Source organism: Calidris pugnax, unplaced genomic scaffold (assembly GCF_001431845.1).
Source record: "Calidris pugnax isolate Ruff unplaced genomic scaffold, ASM143184v1 scaffold171, whole genome shotgun sequence".
Classification (NCBI taxonomy): Eukaryota; Metazoa; Chordata; class Aves; order Charadriiformes; family Scolopacidae; genus Calidris; species Calidris pugnax.
Genome location: NW_015091064.1, coordinates 10,413,322 through 10,429,674, shown reverse-complemented (window position 1 = coordinate 10,429,674; position 16,353 = coordinate 10,413,322). Strand labels below are relative to the sequence as shown.

Below are 16,353 nucleotides of genomic sequence, written 5' to 3'. Positions count from 1 at the left end.
CGGCGGAGGGCGAAGGGCCGCGGCGGGGGAGGCGCCCGAGGGCCGGGCTGGCTTTTGGTGAAGCTCCTGCTCTGCAGCAGCACCGTGCTGGCTGTTTTAGAGCTATTTCCACCGGGGAGGAGGATACCGGGATGCCGCCGGGGAGGTGTTTTGGTCCCGTAAGGAGAGAAAGAGGAGAGCGGAGGGTGTATTAGTGGAGGTTCGGCGCCAAAGAGGCCGCCCGTCGGTGTAGTCGTGGCCGAGTGGTTAAGGCGATGGACTAGAAATCCATTGGGGTCTCCCCGCGCAGGTTCGAATCCTGCCGACTACGGCCAAGGTTATTCTTTTTCTTTCCTGGCCCGGACATTTTCCTCACACACACACACCCACCCGGGTTCTTCCCAGCCACCGTTTTGCACCGCAGCCGCCCGCCGGCAAACATCCGGCAGGGCGGCCGCTGCCAGCCCGAGGGAAGGCAGGGAGAGAGGCGGGACCCCGTGACGGCCGGACGCGGCCTCTCCGCCCGGGCCGGCGCCGATCCAGGGAGCAGCGATGCCGCTTCCCTCCGCCATGCAGCACAGCCCGGCGCCCGCCGTGCTGGTCACCACCAGGTACCGGGAAGGAGCAGCGACCCCCGCCGCCCGCTTCAAACTTCGCCAGCCGCCGCTAGGGCAGCCGCCGCCCGCCGAGGCCTTCCCTTCGCCTCACGGGGAGCCCGGGGCGGGCGCTGAGCGGAAGCGGCGGGCGTTAAGGGGACGCCGAGAGGCGGGAGACGCTGAGGGCGATGGCGGGGCTGAGGGGAGGCCGGGGGGCGGCGGCGCTGAGGGGACGCTGAGGGGAAGTGGGGGACGCTGAGGGCGATGGCGGGGCGGAGGGGAGGCTGGAGGGTTGCGGCTGCGTGGGTTTGCTCCCAGGACACTTCGGATAATCCGAGGTTCCACCAGTTTTTGTGGCATTTCACCGCCGGGAGAGATCACAGTTGTCACTCACCCGCCCGTTGGGTCCCTTCCTCCTGGGGTTACTTAGGGCCGATTCCCCTCCACATTGCTGGGCACACAGCGTGTGCTCCCACTCTCCACAAACGTCTTTTCCTGGTCAGTATTTTCGAGGTGCCTCAGAAGGAATTAAAACTCGTCCAGAAGGATACACTGGCCTCTTTGAGGCAGTGCTTTTGGCTGACCCCAAACGCCACCATGCCTTGTGTCCACCAGGCTGCAGACAGCCTGCCTGGGCTTCATGTTAGGCCAGCGATGGGCAGAATAAGCTTATTCTGTTTTCCCAGAATAAGTTGGGTGGGTGCTGGGGTGTTTTTTTCAGTTGCATTAAATTTTTAAAAACCTGTATTTTTCTAGATGTGGCGAATGAACCCTTAAGAGAAATGTCTCAATAGGAAAACGCTTGTGGCAGTCTTTATAGAGAAATGATAGAGATAATTCTTTTTTTTTATTTTACCCCCATGAGATATTTGAGACCTCATGAAAGCAGCCCCCTATCAGATGTGACATGAGAAACAATAAATGTTGATTCAGCGAGGTCTCGCCTCACACATCTACCTCCTACGACATAAGTAGCAACTATTTCAATCGCGTTAACTTCAAAGCCATTATTTTAATCCTTAAATATTTGGCTGTTTCAGGGCCTGACTTCCTTTGGAGCAGGAGTCTTGAACCTTCAAATGTGTCTGACTTAACTCACATACATGTTTTGTGGGACTGACATGATATTAGGTTTAGCCTCGGAAATGGAAATCTGAACACCTGGATTTATTTAACAGTCAATAGACTTTACACCTTGCAAAGTGTCCCACTGATACTGCAATGTTTTCAGTGATAAAATTGGAGAGATATATGTATGTGTGGGATTAAGGCTTTACCAAGTAAATATATTTTCTAGCTTGTGAGGTAAGATAGCTGTATGGTTGTGACCTTTTCACTCTTTATACATAGTAATTTGGGTAATGGGATTCCTAGTTGCTATGGTAATATAAATAAATAATAATCCTTATACTTGTAGTTAGACTATACAGAGAAATAAAAGCATTTGCTGGCTAATTCATGCCTGATATTTTGCCTTCAATTAGTGAATAAACTAGCTGTACAAGTTTGTTCTCCTTTGAGGATGAGCTGAGTCATCAAGGTTCGGTCCTGCCTGGGCAGAGGTGGCTGGAGCTGGGTGCTGCCGGCAGGGCTGGCTTTATCAAGGCAGAAAGTGCAGAGTCCACTCTCCTGGCCACACAGACACCAGAACACAGTGTCTCTCATCACAGTGCTTGCAGCCCTTACTTTGCATTCTTGCCTGTAGTGGCTGCTTTCCCTTCTCTCCCATCTTGGCCTTTCAGCACAGAAAGCAGATTAATTAAAATACAGCCCCTCTATATTACATGCAAATCAAAAGATGGGAATGAAAAGTTGTGGCTCTTCTGCGAACAGCAGAAACTACTCTGTTCAGCTGATCTTTATATCATTTCTTCTTCCTCTGTCCCCTGCTGACCCTGCATGATCTGATTATACAAGCACAGTGTTACTGGTTGTAGTGGTCTCGTTGTACTCAGGTCCAGCAATTCTTATTAGGAGGGTTAAACCATGTGCCCAAGCCTCCCCTGAACCATCAGGATTGTAGACAAAAGTGTAACTTAGAGGTAGACAAGCTAGATTTAAATAAGGAGTAGAAGCAATAATAAACCTCTGTGTCCAATTTAAACAAACAGCTTTCTCCTTTTGCTTCTTTTTTAAAGCTGCTAGTGTAAAAATAGTGTTTGATGGAAAAAATGCAATGAAACTATATTCTGTCTTGGGACTTGTAGGTGCTGCTTCCGCTTGAATAACAACAACAACAGTATCAAATTAATTAAAACACCGGGAGCTGCTTATTTGGAAACTAAGGCATTCCAAGAACTAGTGTGGCCTCCCTGCTGATTTCTGTTCATTTAGAACAATTTTATATTTAAAAAACTACACGATCCTGTTGCTATGGAAGAGCTAATAGTGGTAGGTTTCATGTCAGCGATGATCATGAAAGTGATCATGAGGTCTGAAGCAAACAAATAAAAATGTAGCTATTTCCCCTCTAATCGCTTTCCATTACAGTCATTTTAGCTGAGGCTTTTAACAACTTTAAAAGCAAAACCCTGAATGTGTGTTAAAGTAGTTATTAACTTTATGGCATTTTTAGAACTCTGATGCAGCAGCTCTTACACTGAATTTGTTGTTGTATCATCTGAGTACATCTATGCGTGGTTGGTGTTTTAAGCTAAATAAGGTCATTCAGGAGGATGGTGTACTCGTGTTTTTCCCTTTATTTACATCAGAGGTGAAAAGCAGGTTAATTTGTCAGTTATGCTCTGTGGCTGTGTTAACAGAAATAAATCACTCCAGATTACTGCCTGACAGACCTTTTTGCTGTCATAACTGCTGTCACAACTTTTTGAGTGACGACGACACATCTGGAGAGCATTTCCAACATTTCTAAAAACCCCAGATCCAGCTGGTTTTACTAGCAGGTGTCCTTTGAGTCAGTCTCCAGATAGTGACTTTTGCTTACAGGTCCAACAGAGCGCTGTGTGAAAGCCAGGCACCTATGTATTTATACATCAGCGCTATTGATTCTCTGTTTGCAGCTCGACAACATGTAACTGAGTACAGAATTTTGTCTGTTAGTGTAAAGTCAAGTCCTTGGCTGGCAGAAAATGAGAACAGAATCAGAGCAAACAGAATGGCATTTAGGTACCTAGTATAAAATCTCAACGACAGTAGAGCTATTGGTAAAGCCATAATGTTTTAAACATGGCTTGCAAAGAGCATTTGGTACAAAATCAAGCCTGTGTCCTTGTTTGTTGCCATCTGATTTATTGAGAACTCTCAAGATAGTCTCTTTAAAAAGCTTTTTATTCAGTTTTACATTGGAGATTCAGAAGTTGCCGTCTTCGGAAAACTCAAATTTCAAAAGAACTGTCAAGTTTTGACATGATGAGAGGAGACTTTTGAAACTTCATTTGAAACCATATTGTTTAAACCTCTTTAAAGTGTATTTTAAGTTCATACATCTTGTGTATCCTTAGGTGAAGGGCATCTGTGTTAATGAAACTGAGCTTCCTAAAGAAAGAGGCAAAAATTCCACAAGACATGAAAAGTGGTTTATTTCAAACAGACCCTTCAGATTTCATTAAAAAAAAATTCGCTCACACACAGGAAGGACACACTTGGGGATGTGTTCAGAGAGTACTCCATGCTCTGGATGATAAACTTCTTTCTGATTCGGACAGAGTCAGTGGTTCCAGCGACAGCAGCAGTGAGTGTGCCGTGGCTTGGCATGAGGAATCCTTGGGGAAAGGATCTCTGGTCAGTTTTGGTTTCCAGTCTACGGAAACAGACTGTTTATTTTGTTAAACGTACGGTTTCACTCCTGTGAGTGAAATCTGGTTCTGAATGAATCCCCATCTTCTGTTCCCAGAAATGCTGTGTTCCTGGCTTTTTGTCCACAGTGGCCAGTGGCAGGTGCTTTGGGATAGACTATAGGAAGCAGCACATGTCCAGATTTGTGTTGTTGCAGAGCAGGAACAGCGTTGGGGTAGGGTCTGTCTAGTGGCCTGTTGAAATGGGAGTCTTTGCAGTGACTTTCTTGGGCTTTGAACTGGATCCTCGGAGAGGGTCAATTAAAAGTCTGTGTGCCAGTGCCTGAACCCTGCGTGTGTTTTCTTCCCTAGGCAAATTCAGAACACGCACACGGGGCTGGATTTGTCTGTGCCGGAATACCAGGAGATCCGTGGGAAGATGATGTCTGGCCACGTGGAGTATCACATTGTCGTTGTTACCCGACTGGCTGCCTTCAAATCAGCGAAGCACAAGCCTGACGATGTCGTTCAATTTATGGTAAATGTTTTAATCAATGCTGTGTTAGCGATCACTTTCTTAATCAGCTTTGATTATTTTGGTCCTGATGTAGCAGATAATTTATTGTCACAGCCTCCTCGGGTCAAGGTCCTTGGTAGGACAAGACAGTCTGTACCATTTCTGCAATAGGAGTATTATACATATATTAATTAAACTTTTTAATCCAGGAGCTCAAAGCAACAGTGACTGTTTGTTGTTGCCTTTAAGGCGTTTTGCATTATGTGTCAACAAATAGAAACCAATTAATCTTTTTATAAGTCCTACTACAAAATTAGTTTCTCCTATGTATGTATCAGCACTAGGACTGGATACATAAACAGGAAATAAATATATAGAGTTTACTTGAGTGGAGAGAGAATCATGTGGGGCAGTAAGGGGAATTAACCTCGCAGTAGGTTTGCCTTGACCTATTAGCCTTAATCTGTTGTGCTTGACATGGTTTTTAAAGTCCTTAGTAAGACAGTTTTAAAAGGAAGTGTCCATAAAAAACTTTGCTGAGTTGGATTGTCTTTTTCATGACTCCTGCAGAGTAAAGGTTTAAAAATAGCACCTGAGATCCATTTCACCTGTTTCAAGTCATCTATAGCACGCGCACGTCCACTTGAGCTGTCTCACCTGGGACTGTCTATTATAGAGTTGATGGAAAAAGGTGCTTTTAGGATACATTTAATTTGATCTGCTTTAGCTGTCTGCTGAACCACTCATGAGAAATGTTTGTCTGTCCATTGACTCTAAAGGGACTTTAAGGGGATGCACCCTTTTGCTATTTTAAGATGTTTTGGGGATAACTGTTGCATCAGAGTGATGTGAGTGCGTGGTTACCTGGTAGACCATCAGCCCTAGTGTAACTCACACTCCATAGAGGATGGCTGATAAGTGGATATTTACACAGTCTGATTTGCAGATAAAACCACATCTGTCAATGCTGTGAAGAGGTGCATGGTGAGGAGATCTTATACATTTATTGCACTCTTTATGCTCTATATAACTTTATGGTAAAAGCAGCAGTGGTGGCCTAATAGTCTGTTCTGTTCTCTCTCCCTGTCCCTGACTTCTTGTTCTTGCTCCTGCAGTGTTTTCTTCTGTGTGCCACTGTCATGTGGCTATTCTGTAACATCAGCTGAGGAAGGTCCTGGCTAAAAATAAGTATTTGTGGTTTTTTTTATTTAGTACTAATTTACACCTGTTTCTTGAGCCTCTGAGTTGCACAGCCCTATTAAAGTTTGTTTTAGGACAGGGGAAGGGCCAGACATGGGCAGATAAGTGAAGGGGATATGGAATCACTTTTTTTTTTTTTTTCTGCAGCAATGCCTGCTTATATTTGTAATATTTCTGTGCAGTTCTGTGCAAGAAAGAACCTGACTAAACCTGAGGTGTTAAACTGGGCTATTGTCATCTAACATTTTGTTTCACTGAAGAAAAAGTAGATAAAATCAGCTTGTCTAAAAAGGGGAGAAACAGACTTCCTACTGTGGCCCCCTTCTTGCTGAGATTGTCTGTTCCCATGTCAGCTCTCTCTAGGAGGATTTTCAGCACTTAGTTGCTCTTCTCAAGTGAAATAAACCTTTTTGATTTCTTCTCTGGTCGGACCTCCTGATATTTCATTCTTCATGAAGAAGAAAACTGGTGTAGTCTGACAGGAATAACATTTATCTCATCAGATACATTTTTTTTGGCTGACTAGGTCTGATATATTATAGAGTTTGGTGTGTGAGAGTAATTTAAAACCATGAGCTGGGAGGTTGGAGGACAAATGCTTTGCATCTATTCATTCCAATGAGTCTTTTCTGTGTGTATTACTGGAAGGAATAGAGGGATTCACCTGTCCTAACTTATCTCTCTCTAAGTTGGATATTTTAATCTGAGTCTGTCCCTGCTTTTATGGTCAGTGGGGAGAGGGGGAATGAGGTGACTCACCCTCTGGAAATGCCTCTCTTCTTTGACCATAAAGGGAAAGCATTCCCCATTTTAGACAGCTGGGGCAGGGGGCTTCAGCTCAACAGGCTGAAATGTTTAAGGTTCAGTTGAGTTGCACGCTGTCTGTACCATTGGAAGTGCAGTGGGATTTTCCACCTCGCCTTCAGAAGGTTGTGGGTCTCCCATAGGTCCTGTGTGATATTTGCCTGCCCCACACGAGTCCCTTGGTTACCCCAAAGCATCTCAGATGGCGTGAGATGCCTATCTTCAGGCAGAACAATCTGCTCTCTATGATTAGATGGCTGTATTTGCTGCAGATTTCTAAACTCCCATCCCAGTCAGTGCAGTACTGATGAGAAGAACATAGCTGAGCTTCTACAGTGTGGGGGAATCCATTTGCTTAATGTACATGGTGGGTACCATTTGAGAAACCCTAAGTTATCCTCCATGTCTGCATAGGGCTGGCAGATGTGACACAGGACATAAAGGCATTGGTACCATCCTGGAACAGGGCGAGGTGAGATACTGTCCACCACGCAAGGTACCACTAGCTACCTGTGTTCAGGTAAGTTGAGTTTCAGTCACATCTTCCCAAAATGTAGTGACTTTGTCTAGATGTCAGGAGAGCTAATACACCTCCTGCATCTGGGCAGCTTTCTTAACCTGGAGGCAAATGCCAGCCCTCTGGTGCCAGGTGAGGTGAGGTGAGCTGCACCTGCAGTGCCCTCCATAGAGCCCTCTTCTGCTGGATGTTGTACCAGCACAAACAAGAACCATCACCCTTCCCCAGAGAGTTTGCAGGAGAAACTGGGAAACAGCAGGGAAGAATGAGGTTACAGTGGACAGCAGATCAAACACATCAAATTTGTATAGCAAGAGGGAGTGAGATGAGACCTCTGAAGGAGGAAAACACAACAACTGTGTGCCTGTTCTGCCTTCCCAAACAGGCGAGCAGGATGGGAGAGGGAACTTATTTTTGCCATTGTTGAAATGATCGGATCTGAGAGGCAGGAGAAAGGAGGCAGTGTCACAGTGCTGAGATGAGAGTCAGGTTAGAGAAGATGAGTAGGCATGGTAAGATTTTCTTTGGCTCTAGCTATGTTAATCCAGTTTTGGCTACCTCAGGAGCCAGATCTGTGTTTTGAGACCCTTTGTCTTACCTTTTTCTTCCTTCTCCTTCCCCTCTTGCTCTCCCTGAAATATTAGCTAAATTGATTTTCCTTGTCTAGCTGTTCTTCCACCTGCTTCCAGCTGAAGTGACGGCCCTCCATGCTCTCATACCCTAGGTGGCAGCAGTGAAACTGGCTTTCTGTGCATTAGGCTGTGAGCAACTGCAGGCAGCGATGTGCTTGAGCTCAGATGGCTTCTCTATATCCCCTGGAATGGGATCCCATGCCTGGAGAAAGATGCTGAGCAGGACAGAAGCATCCTCTAAACTAGCTGTGATCTCTGGGCTGCAATTTAGACTACACTGGATCGAGATATGTTAAGGGCTGATGACCAAAACCAGATGAACATCAAAAAGGGATTTCAGATCTGACCTGTAGAGTTAGTAGCCTTTACTGTGGGTCTAAAGAATCCAGAGTTCCTTGTTCCCCAGCCTTAATGGGACTATACAAAATCAGTATCATAGCCTTTCTAATGGAAATGTTTGTGAAGCATTAACAGAAGAAGAAATTAACTTCTGTGATGACTTTCAGATCTAAATTCTTAGAAACTGGAGGGATTTTTTAATTACAAAAATGCCATTTGTAAAACAGGGCAAATGGGTTATAGAACTGCTTAACCTTGAAGATATATATGGTAATTGAAGGAAAACTCAGCTGCCTTTCTTTTAAAGGTCAGGATGCTCTTGCCCTATTGAAAGAATGAAATTGGTTTTATCTTTGGTACTGCATCAGAGGTGCTGCTGCAAAGGTGGTATTTAATTATTGCCTGTGGATCTGCCATTTTCTGTTAGAAGAAGAAAAGGCTTTGTTTATTTGAAATACATTTCTTCTAGCCACACCTTACCACACTGTTTTAGCAATTAACATCTCTCTTCACAGCCTTATTAAAAATCCATGCAGCCTATAGTGCCTTCTCTTTCTATCTGTGCCCAGTTTAATTGCTTCTTTTTTACAAGTTACTTTTGTTAGTCAAGTTTGTTCTTTTTCAAAGCTGAGCAAATAACTGCTGGTGTTTGACAGGCACAGCATGATTTTGGGAGGAATTTACTATAGAGCTGTCATCCTCTCATATAATGAGGGAGTATAAGTACATGGGTGTGTATTCATCTATGTTTTCATCATTACCTGTTTGCATATGTTGGCCTTCTTTCTGTGGGCCTCAAAATCTGTGCGTTGGAGTGCCTATTTCCTGGCCATACAGGTGTGTTGCAAAGATAAATTCCTTTACATTAAAACCTTTGTGATGCGAGAGGGGACAAAAACCCATCCCTGCTTGGTGTAGCAATAGGTTCAGGAGCTGTTAAGAATTTCTGTTGATTAAAAAGAAATATTAGAGCGCTTGCTCTTCTGCTGGGCAAAACAGGTGGGGAGAACAGCATGTGGTCATGTAATTAAAATCTACCATAATGCATACCCACGAGGTCACCAAGCAACATTAACTCTGGTATGGCTTGAGCTGGAAGTCTTCAAGGGAAAGCTTGGTTTGTGCTCTCTGTGAGAAGAGATGCTTTTGGTTCCCGAATCCAAAGCTGGTGGTTGTATAAAGGAGGATGCTGCTGTACCTCCATTTTGTGACAGTGTTAAGAATTGGGCTCTGTAAATTATGGCCACAGTAGCCATAGGTATTTCATGTAATACTACAAAATCAGAGTGCTCTTCACTAGTGTGTGTTGCCTGGCCAAAGGGCTTGAGTCAGCTCGCTCTGAGGCCTCCGTTTCATTGAAATCCTTGCAGTAAATATAAAGCATATGAAGAGAAGTTTGAGGTCAGAAATGGGGCATTAAAAGGAGCCTAGGGAAAGGAGGCATGAAATCCCATTTATACTGAGTGGGATCAAATTCTCCTATGCACATCTGAGAGTCCCAGGCTTGTATCCTACAGGCATTCTGGTGTGTGTACTTTCATGCATGAGGTTCTCCTGAAGAAGGGGGCAAGGCACATGCATGAGATTTGAGGGATTAGCAGCAAACTCCAGGCTTTCACTTTGAACTTCCCAGTGGTTTTCTTAACCTTCCAGCTATATTTGATCATATTCGACTTACTTATTTGTTCCTGGTGCAAACACCCATCCCTGTCTTTCTTTCAGTTCTATGTTGGATGTTAACTGTTACAGGCAAATAGGGTCTTGACCTGGCAAATATGCACATGCTTTGTCATATTTGCATGATTAACTCTTTTGAAGTGAAGTAGATTGAGCCTTTGATATTGTGACTTGACAGAACTCCTTGAAGTGCGTGCACTCTGGCTGACTTACAGGTGGTGTGGGTTTAGCTCCACAGTACTCACGGAGGTGAGGTAGAGGCATGGAGGGGGACAGGATAATTGCAGGATGAAGACCCAGAGGAATTACAGGCAGCAGAAGAAAAATATTTGAATATTAATCAAACAGGTCTTTGTTTACTTGATAGGAATGATGAAATGGTTTTTAGAGCAGCTTTTTTTTTTTAATCCTGACATTTTGGGCCATAGGATTCATCAGCTTTTTTCAAAGGGTTGTGAGTGTTAACCAGGAAAAGCAAGATTTAATTGTTACCTGCTGATATGATTTTCTCCTGGAAAAATTGGCAGAGGACATCAAATTGAAAGGGTCCACAGTTGTCACAGCAGAGCACTGCTTCCTGACTGGAAAGGCGTGAGGATGCTCTGGGTGATGTGTGGGACTCAACCTGAGAAGATACACTCTGTGAGACCTGGCCAGTGCTGTGTGAGGTCCCTGCAGTGCCTCTGTGCTGCTGCTTTCAAACAAGGAGACCCAAATGTGCGTCACAGCCCAGAAAGCCAACCGTATCCTGGGTTGTATCACAAGAAGTGTGGCCATCAGGTTGAGAGATGTGATCCTGCCCCTCTGCTTTGCTGTGGTGAGACCCCATCTGCAGTACTGTGTCCAGCTCCAGAGCCCCCAGTGTAAGAAAGGCATGGACCTGTTGGAGCAAGTCCAGAGGACGGCCACAAAGATGATCAGAGGGATGGAGCACCTCTTCTGTGAGGAAAGGCTGAGAGAGTTGGGGCTCTTCAGCCTTGGGAAGAGAAGGCTCTGGGGAGAACTTATTGTGGCCTTTCAGTATAAAGAGGGTGCTTGTAAGAAAGACAGAGAGAGACTTTTTACCAGGGATGATAGGGACAGGACAAAGAGCAATGGTTTTGAATTGAAACGTGGTAAATTTAGATCTGACATGAAGAAGAAAGTTTTTACAATGAGGATGGTGAGACACTGAAAGAGGCTGTCCAGGAAAGTTGTGGATGCCCCATCATCTCTGGAGTTGTTCAAGCCCAGGCTGGATGGGTGTCCCTGCCCATGGCAGGGGGTTTGGACTAGATGATCTTTAAAGGTCCCTTCCAACACAAACTATTCTGTGATTCCAAATGCATCAGCATGAGGCTGTTGGATTCAGCCAGCCTTATTGCTGCATTCCCAGCACAAAACCAAGGTCAAGGTGAACAAAGACAACGAGGAGCCAGCAGCAGCCAGAGTTAGAGACGGAGGGACAGTAGGCGAGGAGCCACCATGGCAGGGGCTTGCTGGGGCCAGCTTTGGTGTTGGGTAAGTGAGGAAAGGCTTGGGCTGGAGGTCTAACATCTTGCCTTTGTGGTAGGTTTTCCCAGCAGAGGGCATCCCCACACCGCTGGAAATGAGCCGGCGTGGTGTGCTGCAGGCTCCGGGGCAGCGTATCAGTATGCTCTGGGTATAGCTTTATCACACTTTGTGTGCTGTGTCGCATGGTATAGCTGGTGGTGGTGGTGTTCAAAGCCCACGCAGATACACAAAGGCTCAATTAGCAATGGGATGCGAGGGTGTGCGTTTACTTTAGGTTCAATGGTGTAATTAGACATAAATTGAGATTTGTGAATAATTTACAGTTCGATAGGGGAGGAATGAAAATTAAGCGGGGAAAGAAATAAGTTTGTCTCAGTTCAGCGTTACTTTTTGAGTATTTTAAAGCTATTTTGGCACAGTCTTGTTGATTGGCTGCTGTCTTTTAGTGCTTTCAGACATTAATTTGTTATTTATTGTTGAAATTAGTTAGATGTTAAACATTTTTCACAAATCAGATTTGATTATTTTTTTTCTGGGTGGAGAATAATATTATTTATTCTTTTGAAAAAGTACCAGTGAACTCCTCACTGCCCTTACATTTGTTCTTACACAGTATTTTTGGGAGGCGATGTGGTATCATACCCTGTTCAGAGTGCTAATAGGACCTAGCAAACTAGAAAGGTACAACAATTCAGAAAATCCAAAATTTCTTTCCTCTCTCTTTTTGATATATCTTTCAAAGGGAGGATTGTCTTATTCTGGGAACATCTCTTCATTGCCATCACCTTAATGCTTGGCTGCTGAATTGCATATCAGATCCTGCATGCAGAGCACGGTGTTGCTCACACTTACTGTGTTGTTTACAGGAGATAAGTTTAAAATTCTTATTTTTCGTTTCCCTGTCAACTCAGATTTGGGTTTGTGCTTCAGATCTTTTCTATAAAGCTGCTTGCCTTTTGTGACTGGACACTGAACCCGTAGTGAACACTGTACGGCTGAAATGCAAATATTTTTCAAATCAGCTGGCTTGGTTGATAATCAGTGCAAAAGGCAGGGAGGCCTGAAAGCTAAGCTGGTCATTGCTCTTTATGCTTACGTCTAATTTAGTAAACTAGTTGAGGTGTGTTGATTAATGTCAGGACCTGTTCTCTGGCCTGGAGGGCAGCTTAGCACAGTCTGGCTGCGGTCCATAGTATGAAACCTTCTTACCATGTGCAGCAGGCATCAGCACCCAAACTGGCTACGGCATGGTCTCTGCACTGGGCTGAACCTTGGGCTGAAAAATTATCTGGGAGGAGTGCTAGCTGCCCAGAGTCAAAACTGTGCCAGGCATTGTCAGGTTCAGTAGACAATACAAGGTTCCTAAAAGACACTCTCAGGTTCCAGTACCTGGGAATATGCCCTGATACTGTTTATTTTGCCACTATAGATGGAGTTTATGGATTCTGGGTTAATCTGTAATTTGTTCCCCTTCTACCTCTGTGCTTTTTGTTGGGTTGACTTTCTGTTATCACTGTGTTGGTGGAAGAAGTTTGCTGCCTTTCATCCCAAGATGTCAGGATGGTGCTTGAGTCTCTCCATCTTTTATGTTGCAGTATTAATTAGGATTCACACCACTAGAGCTCAGCAACAGATGTTACAGGAGACTAAGAGCTGGACCCTGGTAGAGGATCTGTCCTGTACACTATTCACTAGCACTAGTTTTTTGGATTTTTTTTTTTAATCTAACTCTGTATTCATTGAAACACATTCATAGATAATGGGGCCATGGAGGGCCAAGATGAGTATATTTTCTGTATAATACCACTGTCACAGAGCATGACAGCCATTCTCCATTGCACCTGTGACATCACTTAGAGATAGTGTTTTATTTGTGTGGGGGGTTTTGTGTCCTGTTTTTGTAAGGTACTGAATTCCAAACTTAATGTTGCATAGAACTCGCACCATTTCTAACCAGCATTCCTGTGGTTATTGCTTTCCTTTTAATCTCTTGGGCCTTATTTCTCCTCAGGCTTCCTGTCTTTGTCTGCAGAAGGAATGACTCCGTTCACTGTTGGCATCTTCTCCCTCTATGAGAACCTGTAGGCCATGGCCAAGTTGTTGGTTTTTATTTTCTCATGAATAAACTGAATAGTTAGGGGTCAGCTGAGGTCTTTGCCCTTCGGTTTCTGTCCTTAGGTGCTCTGCAGGGCAGCAAACCTGCCATTTTTTTAGGCCTTAACAGCCAGCAGGGCACTGAAGCCCACCAGGGCTGAGAAATGGGTCTTCTGGCTCAACGGTGAAAAGCTTCAGGCTGCTTTCTCCATCAGATACGTACCTGGCTGTGCTTCTCTTCCCTCCTGTCTCTCAGGGCTGGGAATCGTACGGCTCATTTTTAGTGGACAAGGATTTTTGCTGTCAGAGAAAAATATCTGGAGCAGTGCCTTCCCAGTATGCCATTAGTTGATGAGTCAGACAGATGGACGCTGGGTATTTGGCAATGAACTTCAATTCCATGAGGGAGTGGATTTTAATAACAGAATTAGAAGACCAGCAACAATGCTTGGGGATTCACCGTGTAGATAACAGGCTTTTGCTAGGCTATATGTAAAGCTTCTTGGTAAGACATGTTTTTCCCCTTCATTTTCCAGGGTTAATGTTTCACTGCACTTAAGCTGCTACTTTGCTGCTCATGTCTCCCTTGTAAAGAAACTTACCCGGGCAGCGTGTTTCGTTGCAGGTTTCCAAGAAGTACAGCGAGATAGAGGAGCTCTACCAGAGGCTGTCGGCACGATATCCACAAGTTTCTCTTCCACTCTTGCCTAGAAAAGTTCTCTTCGTGGGGGAATCTGACATCTGTGAACGAAGAGCTATGTTCAATGACATCATGAAATTCATCTCAAAAGATGAGGATCTAGCAACGAGTCCTGAGTTACTGGAATTTTTAGGTAACGAAAAGATGTGAGTGTCCCCTCTCCCACGATGGTGCTTGATAAAAGCATTATTGAGTTCTTGACTCAGGTAATGGGAAACTAGAGAATGCCAGAATAAAGGCTGTCACTGAAAATATTCTCTTGTGCATCTACAGTGTTGCATAGTCATGTTTGCTGCTGTTTTCTCCTTTTCTCAGTGGACACAGGCCTCATTCAGAACTGTTGATACCACAATGCTTGCTTTGAAGGAATCTGTCCCACTCTCCGATTTCCCTTAGGCATATACCTAAGCTGTGATTCAGAACACCTGAGTTTAGCAGGGTAAATAATCATATATTGTCAGGGGAGAGGTGAACAGTAAAAGGACAGTGCGGAGTCTCCCTTAGCAAACAACCGTTCCACGTTTTTTCTGGTTTTCATTTCTCATAAAATTGCTAGGCCTTGCCAAAGAGGGTCCTAAGGCAAATTATTGAACCCTAGAAAGATGTGAATAAAAGGCAGCTTCTTTATTAGTTAAACCCATTCTCTGGTCTCTTTTTTTTATTTTATTCTAAATTTTCCTTTAGCTTCATGTCCAGCTCTTGTTGCCTCTCCCAGCGATTCCTGTAGTTCCTTTCTTGTGTTCCTTGGGCATAGCAGGGAGTCATCCACCGAATGGAACAGATGGGCTCCCTGCTCTTGATGCAGATGAGAGCTGCTGAGCAGGGAATGCTCCAGCCTGGTGCTGGGGGGGATTCTCAGTGTGGCGTTAGTTTTAGGGAAGTGAAGTTGTAAGGTGCTAGCAAGTCACCACGTGTGAACTGCCAATTTTACAAAAACGTCAAGTGTGGCCAGATTAGAAGTTCTGTGAGACTGGCAGCTTCCTGAAGTGGGGCAAAATTCCATAATATTTGGCAAAATTCTGTTGTTAATAAGGTTTTGGATTTTTTTTTTCTTTTTTCTCTGGCAGGATTCTCATGAAAGTAGACCCTTTCCACAGAGAATTCAGAATTCGTGTTCATTAATATTTGCATGCTGATTAACCTAACCATAGTGCACACGTCCACACCTCAATTAGTCTGGACTGTCTTTACCCTGGGGACAGACTGGGTGCAAGTGATGTGACTTGTTCATTGAAATCTGCCTTAGAATACTCTAAGTCTCACCCTACCAGGTGAGGAGTTCAGGTGAGGAGTTCCTCCTCACCAGGAGGAATTCAGTACCTACACTGCAGATCCTCAAAGCAGTTGTGTGCACTTCCCTTACAGGTGCTGGAAACACAGCCAATGTATTCAGGGGTGTTCAAGGAGAATCAACATGGGAAAGCACAGATGACACTGTGGATAAGATAAGCAGCACCCTAACATCTGCTGCCTACCCTGACCAGCACTCTCTTGCCTATAAGAGGAGCATAAGACCACTTGCTTGGTGTAGACACCCACATTTAGTCAATGAAGTCTGCCCCGGGTGATTTGGCAGACACAAGCATGAAGAGCTGGGTGAGATGAGTCTCCCATGCCATGTTACTTTAACAGTCAAAAGTATGGAACCATGAATTTTATCCATCATGGTTTTCACTAGCCTATTTTTAGCTAGTTGCAGTACTATGAATTGCTTTCCTGAACATCCAGAGACTCCACAGCAAGGAATAGTCCTCTCCTCATTCTCCTGGGTTTGCATATAACAAGTACGGTGAGAAGACTTGGTCAAAGCACATGTTTCAGTTTGCTGAATTTACTCATTTGGATGGATCTTGCATACTGAATGGAGTTAGAACTTCAGGTTTCATTTTTGAGTATAAATTGAAGAGCTTCTGTGAAAACTTTTTCATGCTGTCCAATGCTCTAATTTTAGTCTAAATGAATTAAATGAGTAACAAAAAGTAGACTTTATCTCAGCTAGCTATGTGAAAGTTAGCAACCTATATCTAAGCAGAGTATTTATGACCTCTTTGTAGCCAGTGGAGAGAAACA

General features: G+C 44.3%; 1 protein-coding gene and 1 non-coding gene across 2 annotated transcripts in view; both read left to right on the top strand.

The window, feature by feature from the left end:
• The first annotated feature begins 87 nt into the window (after positions 1-87).
• The window catches only part of HS1BP3 (HCLS1 binding protein 3), a 51,040-nt gene continuing 34,774 nt past the window's right edge, over positions 88-16,353 (top strand). The window contains exons 1-3 of the mRNA XM_014956723.1: positions 88-590; positions 4,682-4,847; positions 14,209-14,416. Of these exons, the coding sequence (XP_014812209.1) occupies positions 532-590; positions 4,682-4,847; positions 14,209-14,416 (433 nt within the window). The 5' untranslated portion in view covers positions 88-531. The remainder of the gene's footprint in view (positions 591-4,681; positions 4,848-14,208; positions 14,417-16,353) is intronic.
• On the top strand, positions 229-310 carry TRNAS-AGA. Its single transcript has one exon. It is a non-coding gene; the product is annotated as a tRNA-Ser (tRNA).